The sequence below is a fragment of the Scyliorhinus canicula genome, chromosome 27 (genome assembly GCF_902713615.1).
Source record: "Scyliorhinus canicula chromosome 27, sScyCan1.1, whole genome shotgun sequence".
Lineage (NCBI taxonomy): Eukaryota > Metazoa > Chordata > Chondrichthyes > Carcharhiniformes > Scyliorhinidae > Scyliorhinus > Scyliorhinus canicula.
The window spans coordinates 9,750,021-9,758,890 of record NC_052172.1 but is presented as its reverse complement, the minus strand read 5'-3'; the positions used below and the strand labels follow the sequence as shown (position 1 = coordinate 9,758,890).

The following is an 8,870-nucleotide window of genomic DNA, read 5'->3' as shown; positions in this document are numbered from 1 at the left end:
CCCCCCCCCCCCCCTCCAAATCCCAGGTCATCTATTCCGGCACAATTTTTAAGTATGCCCCTCTCCCAACCCTTCTGTCAAACTCACAGAATCGTCACAGTACAAACGGAGGCCATTCAGCCCATCGAGTCCGCACTGGCCCTCTGGGAGAGCATTCGACCCAGTCCCACACCCCCTGCCTTATCCCTGTAACCTTGCGCATTCCCTCTTTTCAGACACCAATCCGATTTCCCTTTCGGGCAACCCGATCGGACCGGCCTCCGCCGCCCCCTCGGAATGTTCGTTCCCGAGTCCAAACACCCTCGGGGTGAAAGGATTCTTCCTCACTTTTACTCCTTTTGCCAATTATTTTGAATCTGTGCTTCGCTAGGTCTTGATGCCCTTTGAACAGATTCTCGCTATTTCTCCTCAGTATCTTGACTATCTTTATCAGGCTTCCTCTCGGCCTTCTTCTCTTCGAGGAAAACATTCGCGATCTCTCCCATCCACCCTCGGGGCTACAGATCTGTCTCCCTGGGATCATTCTTGTGAATCTCTCCACGGCCTCCACATCCTTCCTCAAGTATGGGTGGCCACAGCTGGACATCCAGGCCCATCGCCTCACGCTTCCCGGGAGCTCTGAAGACCAGTCACACGGCATCGAAAGCTGTTAACCCCGTTTCTCTGTTTCCACAGACCTGCTGAGCTTCTGGTCGGCATTTTCTGCTTTCAATTCGCCTCCCACTTCTCTGTAATTAAATTGCATCTGCCGCTTGTTTGCCCCTTCTGTGGGGCTTACCCCGATGCAGCCGGCCAGTGTCATCTAACACCTTAAACCTGCAGCTCTCCCGCCACAGGGAACAATTTCTCCGCATTTGCTCCATCAAAAACACATTGTGATTTTGAATGCCTGGATTAAATCTCCTCGTAGCCATCTCTCGTTTGAAGGAGAACAATAGGGGCAGCACGGTAGCATGGTGGTTAGCATAAATGCTTCACAGCTCCAGGGTCCCAGGTTCGATTCCCAGCTGGGTCACTGTCTGTGTGGAGTCTGCACGTCCTCCCCCTGTGTGCGTGGGTTTCCTCCGGGTGCTCCGGTTTCCTCCCACAGTCCAAAGATGTGCGGGTTAGGTGGATTGGCCAAGCTAAATTGCCCGTAGTGTCCTAAATAAGTAAGGTTAAGGGGGGGTTGTTGGGTTATGGGTATAGGGTGGATACGTGGGTTTGAGTAGGGTGATCATTGCTCGGCACAACATCGAGGGCCGAAGGGCCTGTTCTGTGCTGTACTGTTCTATGTTCTACGTTCTAATTCTGGCTTCTCCCGTCTCGCCGGAGGAACTGAAGTTCCTCAGTCCTGATACCGTTCTGTTGATCTTCTCTGCACATCATCTTTTAAGACTTAAACGCCCTTCCTAAAAGGGTAGCACACTGGTTAGCACCTTTGCTTCACAGCTCCAGGTTCGATTCCAGCCTTGGGTATCTATCTGTGAGGGGTCTGCAGGTTCTCCCCGTGTCTGCGTGGGTTTTCCTCCGGGTGCTCCGGTTTCCTCTCGCAGTCCAAAGACCTGCAGGTTAGGTGGACTGACTGCACTAAAATGCCCCTTAGTGTCCAAAAAGGTTAGGTGGTTTTACGGGGATGGGGTTGAGGTGTGGGCTTAAGTAGGGTGCTCGATCCAAGGGCCGGTGCAGACTTGACGGGCCGAATGGCCTCCTTCTGCATTGTAAATTCTATGATTCTAAAGTGTGCTCCCTGGAATTTCCCACAATATTCCATTGTAATAATAATAATAATCGCTTATTGTCACAAGTAGGCTTCAATGAAGTTACTGTGAAAGGCCCCTAGTTGCCACATTCTGGCGCCTGTTCGGGGAGGCTGGTACGGGAATTGAACCCGCGCTGCTGGCCTTGTTCTGCATTACAAGCCAGCTGTTTAGCCCACTGTGCTAAACCAGCCCCTGGACCACCCATCAGTGACGGCTCTTTCTTTGCTCGATTTCCCATACCTTTTTTTTTTTTAAATTTAGATTACCCAATTATTTTTTCCAATTAAGGGGCAATTTAGCGTGGCCAATCCACCTACTCTGCACATTTTTGCGTTGTGGGGGCGAAACCCACGCAGACACGGGGAGAATGTGCAAACTCCACACGGACAGTGACCCAGAGCCGGGATCGAACCTGGGACCTCAGCGCCGTGAGGCGGTTGTGCTAACCACTAGGCCACCGTGCTGCCCTTCGATTTCCCATACCTGATTGAATCATTCATAGACATCCACAGCATGGAAGGAGGCCGATCGGCCCGTCATGTCTGAGGTATCCAAGAACGAGCACAATCCCACTCTCCAGCTCATCACGTTAGCCCAGATCCATTTGGAATGTGATGCGGGTTTCTGCCGCTCCCATCTTTTCAGCGACCCCCATTGCCCTCCGTGGGGGGGGGGGGGGGGGGGGGAGATTCTTCTCAACTCCCCTTTAATCCTACCCCTGAACCATTTACTTTAAATCTATCACCCTTGGTTGCCGATCTCTCTGCTAAGGGGGGAATCATGTTCCCCTTATTCATTCTGTCTCGGGTCCTCATAATGTTCGTCCGCCCAATTAGATCTCCTCTCGGTCTCCGCTGTCACAGAATCGTATAATCCAATCCCTACAGTGCAGGGGGGGGCCATTTGGCCCATTTAGTCTGCACCTAGCCCCTGAAAGAGCACCGTACCAAGGTCCACGCCCCCGCCCCATCCCTCTAACCGGGGAGAACGGGCAAACGCCACACAGACAGTAACCCAGCTGGGTTTTGTTAAACCAGCTGGGGTTGGTTTAGCACAGTGGGCTGAACAGCTGGCTTGTGATGCAGAAAAAGGCCAGCAGCGCGGGTTCAATTCCCGTACCGGCCTCCCCGAACAGGCGCCGGAATGTGGCGACTAGGGGCTTTTCACAGTAACTTCATTGAAGCCTACTCGTGACAATAAGCGATTATTATTATTAACCCAAGGCCAGAATCGAACCTGGGGCCCTGCTGCTTTGCGGCAGCAGTGCTAACCCCATTCAAGGGACGTTGGCGTCGCTGGCTCGGCCCAGCATTTATTGCCCAAGCCTTCTACAACCAGGGGACACATTCTCAGAATAAGGGCATTTAGGTCTGACGTGACGTGACGTGAGGGTGAATTTCTTCACACAGAGGGCAGTGGGCACACAGTGGGCACACAGAGGGCAGTGGGCACACAGAGGGCAGTGGGCACACAGAGGGCAGTGGGCACACAGAGGGCAGTGGGCACACAGAGGGCACACAGAGGGCAGTGGGCACACAGAGGGCAGTGGGCACACAGAGGGCAGTGGGCACACAGAGGGCAGTGGGCACACAGAGGGCAGTGGGCACACAGAGGGCAGTGGGCACACAGTGGGCACACAGAGGGCAGTGGGCACACAGAGGGCAGTGGGCACACAGTGGGCACACAGAGGGCAGTGGGCACACAGTGGGCACACAGAGGGCAGTGGGCACACAGTGGGCACACAGAGGGCAGTGGGCACACAGAGGGCAGTGGGCACACAGTGGGCACACAGAGGGCAGTGGGCACACAGTGGGCACACAGAGGGCAGTGGGCACACAGAGGGCAGTGGGCACACAGTGGGCACACAGAGGGCAGTGGGCACACAGAGGGCAGTGGGCACACAGTGGGCACACAGAGGGCAGTGGGCACACAGTGGGCACACAGAGGGCAGTGGGCACACAGTGGGCACACAGAGGGCAGTGGGCACACAGGGCAGTGGGCACACAGAGGGCAGTGGGCACACAGAGGGCAGTGGGTTGTAGGGACTCTTTCCCACAGAGGGCTGTGGAAGCTCAATCATTGAGTCTGTTCAAAGCAGAGACTGATTCATTACTATCTAGGTATCGATGACATCAAGGGACACAGGGGTAGTGCAGGAAGAGGGCATTGTGGAGGAAGACCAGCCAGGATCTCGTTAAGTGGCAGAGCAGGCCTGAGGGGCTGAATGGCCTCATCCCGCTCCGGAAGAACAAAGAAGAACAAAGAAAAGTACAGCCCAGGAACAGACCCTTCGGCCCTCCAAGCCTGTGCCGACCATGCTGCCCATCTAAACTAAAATCTTCTACACTTCCTGGGTCCGTATCCCTCTATTCCCATCCTATTCATGTATTTGTCAAGATGCCCCTTAAACTATCCTCCACCACCTCCTCCGGCAGCGAGTTCCAGGCACCCACTACCCTCTGTGTAAAAAAAAACTTGCCTTGTACATCTCCTCTAAACCTTGCCCCACGCACCTTAAACCTATGCCCCCCAGTAATTGACCCCTCTCCCCTGGGGAAAAGCCTCTGACTATCCACTCTGTCCATGCCCCTCATAATTTTGTCGACCTCTAAAGAACAACATCATGGCCACCACATCTGCATTTGGGGGATTTCTTTCCAGGACGTTGCCAGAACTGCTGCCTCACGGCGCCAGGGACCCGGGTTCAATTCCGACCTTGGGGGTGACCGGATGGAGTCTGCACGCTCGCCTCGTATCTACGTGGGTTTCCTTCGGGTGCCCCGGTTTCCTCCCTCAGTCCAAAAGATGTGCGGCTTAAGTGGATTGGCTGTGATCAATTGCCCCTTAGTGTCCAAAGGTTAGGTGGGGTTACGGGGATCGGGCGGGGGAGTGGGCCGAGGTTAGCGTGCTCTTTCGTAGGGTTGGTGCAGACTCGATGGGCCGAATGGCCTTCTGAATTGTAGGGGATTCTGTGATTCTATATAACCTCGTTATGTCTTGGCCTATAAAGGACAGGGTCCGGAATTTACCACCTTTCCTATCTGCCTTGCTGTCTTCAGGGATGCACATCCCAGGGTCCCCCCCCCCCCCCCCCCCCCACCCCATCATCTGCCCCACCCCCCGTCGCTGTACACTCCTCACAATTCTGTCATTTATTGTGTATTCCCCTCTGCCTTGTTTGCCCTCCCCAGAATGAATTACCTCACACTTCTCTGGGGTTGAATCCGTGTACCACCTTTCGACCCACCCGACCTCCGTCAATCGATATCTTCCCGCCGTTTTATGGGCAGCACGGTAGCATTGTGGATAGCACAATTGCTTCACAGCTCCAGGGTCCCAGGTTCGATTCCCGGCTTGGGTCACTGTCTGTGCGGAGTCTGCACATCCTCCCCGTGTGTGCGTGGGTTTCCTCCGGGTGCTCCGGTTTCCTCCCACAGTCCAAAGATGTGCAGGTTAGGTGGATTGGCCGTGATAAATTGCCCTTAGTGTCGAAAATTGCCCTTAGTGTTGGGTGGGGTTACTGGGTTATGGGAATAGGGTGGAGGTGGTTGGACCTTGGGTAGGGTGCTCTTTCCAAGAGCCGGTGCAGACTCGATGGGCCGAATGGCCTCCTGCACTGTAAATTTTATGATAAGTCTCCAGCTCTCCCCTTTCTTCCCAATCACGCGGCCAGCGTTTGACCTCGGGGCAACTGCATTGTGGAGGAGGGGGGGGGGGGGCTGACTTGCTTGCGTACAACCATGCTGGCACAGAACTGGCAAAGTCCGAGGCGGAGGGGGGGGGGGGGGGGGGGGGGGCGGGGTTGGGGGGGGGGGGCGGGGTTGGGGGGGGGGGAGCGCATCCTCCCGGTCCACATTCTCCCGGTCCACATTCTCCCACTCACGACAGTGGAAAAATCCAAGCTCACCCCAGGGAGAAAGGAAATGTAGAGACAGAGAGAGAGAGAAGCTCGGTGGAGGGGCTATTTGACTGCAGAGGCATCGCAGCCAGGCGCAGCACCACCCAATGTCCTCTCCCAGCCAGAGTGGAAATATTTCAATGAATCAGATGTGAGGGGGGGGGCCAGCTTTTATTGCCCATGCTTTCAATAAAGTGGCTATCATATTGCTCTGGAGTCGCATGTAGGCCAGACCGGGTAAGGACGGCAGATTTCCTCCCTTAAAGGACGTTAGTGAACCAGGTGGGTTTTTTTATGACAATCGCTAATCGCTTGTTCTGGCAACGCCCTGGAAAAAATCCCCCTCTCACCTTCTCAAAGGCCGATGTTGGGACCATGGCGTAGGAGCGGGATGAGGCCATTCAGCCCCTCAGGCCTGCTCTGCCACTTAACTAGATCCTGGCTGGTCTTCCTCCACAATACCCTCTTCCTGCATGATCCCCTTGTCCCATTTTAAAAATTGAATTCAAATTCCACCATCTCCCAGTGACAACACGGCACCATCACCCCTTAAAGAGTACCTTCGCAAGCATAGTTTGTTTCTCCCCCTTTCAGGGATAGTTGTGGGGGGGAGGGGGGGGGGGGGAAATGAGGGGAGGATTTCCAGGCCGATTATTTGTCCATGCTTGGCCTCTGTTCACACCCCGATCTAAAACCCAACTGCTTCTCTGATAAGATGCCTGGTACTCCAGCTCCTCCCATTAGTTACATCATCCCACCCAGTTGACGCACAATGTCTCCAACTATCTACTCCTCAGGGGATCCCTCTTAATCCAAACAAAAATCCATTAGCCCAAGCTTTTATGATGCCTTAATTGCACCAGGATTTTTGAAAACGCTACTGCAACAGTCATACACACGCTAACCCCGGCCTTTAACCCTTACTGCACCAGACACATAATCTGGAATTCCTACATTCATCATATAGAGAACTGGCCATTTTCACGTGGCTCTTTGAGGGATCTTGCTGTGCCCAAATTGGCTATCCCATTTCTTACTGTGGGTAAGGGAACCCTCCCACCGTTTAAGAAACATTTAGATGAGCGCTTGAAACGCCGTAGCACCGAAGGCTGCAACCAATTTCTGGACCATGGGTTTAGAGTGGATAGGTGCGTGATGGGCGATGGGCTGAAGGGCCTCTTTCTGTGCTGTAAAACTCTATGACTCTGGGGTGTCCTGGGGTTGTGGAAGGCGCTATCGAAATGGAATGGGGCAGCACGGTAGCATGGTGGTTAGCATAAATGCTTCACAGCTCCAGGGTCCCAGGTTCGATTCCCGGCTGGGTCACTGTCTGTGCGGAGTCTGCACGTCCTCCCCGTGTGTGCGTGGGTTTCCTCCGGGTGCTCCGGTTTCCTCCCACAGTCCAAAGATGTGCGGGTTAGGTGGATTGGCCATGCCAAATTGCCCGTAGTGTCCTAATAAAGTAAGGTTAAGGGGGGGGGGGGGTTGTTGGGTTACGGGTATAGGGTGGATACGTGGGTTTGAGTAAGGTGATCATTGCTCGGCACAACATCGAGGGCCGAAGGGCCTGTTCTGTGCTGTACTGTTCTATGTCGGAAGCCCATCTTTTAACCGTACAGGCTGCCGTTCTCATGCTGCCCACTGACTGCGGGCTGGGAGGGGGTCGGCGGGGGGGAGGGGGGGTCGGCGGGGGGAGGGGGGGTGGTCGGCGGGGGGGAGGGGGGTGGTCGGCGGGGGGGAGGGGGGGTGGTCGGCGGGGGGGTGGTCGGCGGGGGGGAGGGGGGGTGGTCGGCGGGGGGGAGGGGGGGTGGTCGGCGGGGGGGAGGGGGGGTGGTCGGCGGGGGGGAGGGGGGGTCGGCGGGGGGGAGGGGGGGGTCGGCGGGGGGGGAGGGGGGGAGGCGGGTCGGCGGGGGGAGGGGGGGGTCGGCGGGGGGGAGGGAGGGGTCGGCGGGGGGAGGGAGGGGTCGGCGGGGGGGAGGGAGGGGTCGGCGGGGGGGAGGGAGGGTCGGCGGAGGGAGGGGGGGGTCGGCGGAGGGAGGGGGGGGTCGGCGGAGGGAGGGGGGGTCGGCGGGAGGGAGGGGGGGGGAGGTCGGAGGGGGGGGTCGGCGGGGGGGAGGGGGGGGTCGGCGGGGGGGAGGGGGGGGTCGGCGGGGGGGGGTCGGCGGGGGGGGGAGGGGGGGGTCGGCGGGGGGGGGGGGGGGGGGGAGGGGGGGGGGTCGGCGGGGGGGAGGGGGGGGTCGGCGGGGGGGAGGGGGGGGGTCACAGGGGGCCTTTAGACTCTGTCACTGTCCTCTCTGTCCGCAGGTGGAGACCAGGCCGCTGCAGCATGGGAGTTACGGCGAGGTGGAGGAGCTGGATAGCGTCAACCCCTGCAAGGACCTCTGGGTGGCAAAGGGCTACGAGGACTACCGGAGGGCCATTGTGGGCGGCCGGGACTGCAGGGCCGACAAGATGGACCTGTGCGTGCGCTTCGCCAAGGGTGAGGCGAGGGGGAGTGGGCACGGCAGCGGCAGCCCGGGGACTGAATGCCCGCTCAGGGAGGCGAAGGGCTCGCCCGCCTGCAGGATCCACGCCCACTCCCCGCCCCAGCTGAAGAAGGACAAGGAGCCGGCGGGGGCGGCCGAGGAGGACATGGCCCCCTCCCGCTGCGTGTACTGCCGCGACGTCTTCCGCGACCAGGAGAACGGCCGGGGGAGGTGCCAGGACGCCCCCGACCCCATCGACCGCTGCGTCTACCAGGTCAGCTGCATGTGGTGCGCCGAGTCCATGCTCTACCACTGCATGTCGGACTCCGAGGGCGACTACTCCGACCCCTGCTCCTGCGACTCCAGCAGCCGCCACTTCTGCGCCCGCTGGCTGGCCCTGGCAGCCCTGTCCCTCATGGCGCCCTGCATGTGCTGCTACCTGCCCCTTCGGGCCTGCCATCGCTGTGGGGAGAGGTGGGGCTGCTGCGGGGGCAAGCACAAGGCGGTGCACTGAGAGGCGAAGGGGCCCGGGAGGGATAGTAAGCGAGGGTTTTAAAAAGAAAAAAACAAACAGTTGGCACTTTTTTGCAACTTAAGCTGTTGTGGCTGAAAGGACCTGACAGCGATTAACGTGGTTCGACGGATTGGCGTCTGGCCAAGAGAGGCCTAGTTCAATCTGGGATGGTCTGTTACCGATCGGGGTGGAGCAGTGCTGGTTTAACACCCCCCCCCCCCCTTTCTCTGCGCTCCATGGGCACGGGGAAC

The 8,870-nt window shown here is 57.8% G+C and overlaps 1 protein-coding gene across 1 annotated transcript in view; it reads left to right on the top strand.

The window, feature by feature from the left end:
- Positions 1–8,870, top strand: part of spred3 (sprouty related EVH1 domain containing 3) — a 33,411-nt gene that overhangs the window by 24,389 nt on the left and 152 nt on the right. Inside the window, exon 5 of the mRNA XM_038785768.1 lies at positions 7,945–8,870. This exon is cut by the window's right edge and continues 152 nt beyond it. Within this exon, the coding sequence (XP_038641696.1) occupies positions 7,945–8,619 (675 nt within the window). The 3' untranslated portion in view covers positions 8,620–8,870. The remainder of the gene's footprint in view (positions 1–7,944) is intronic.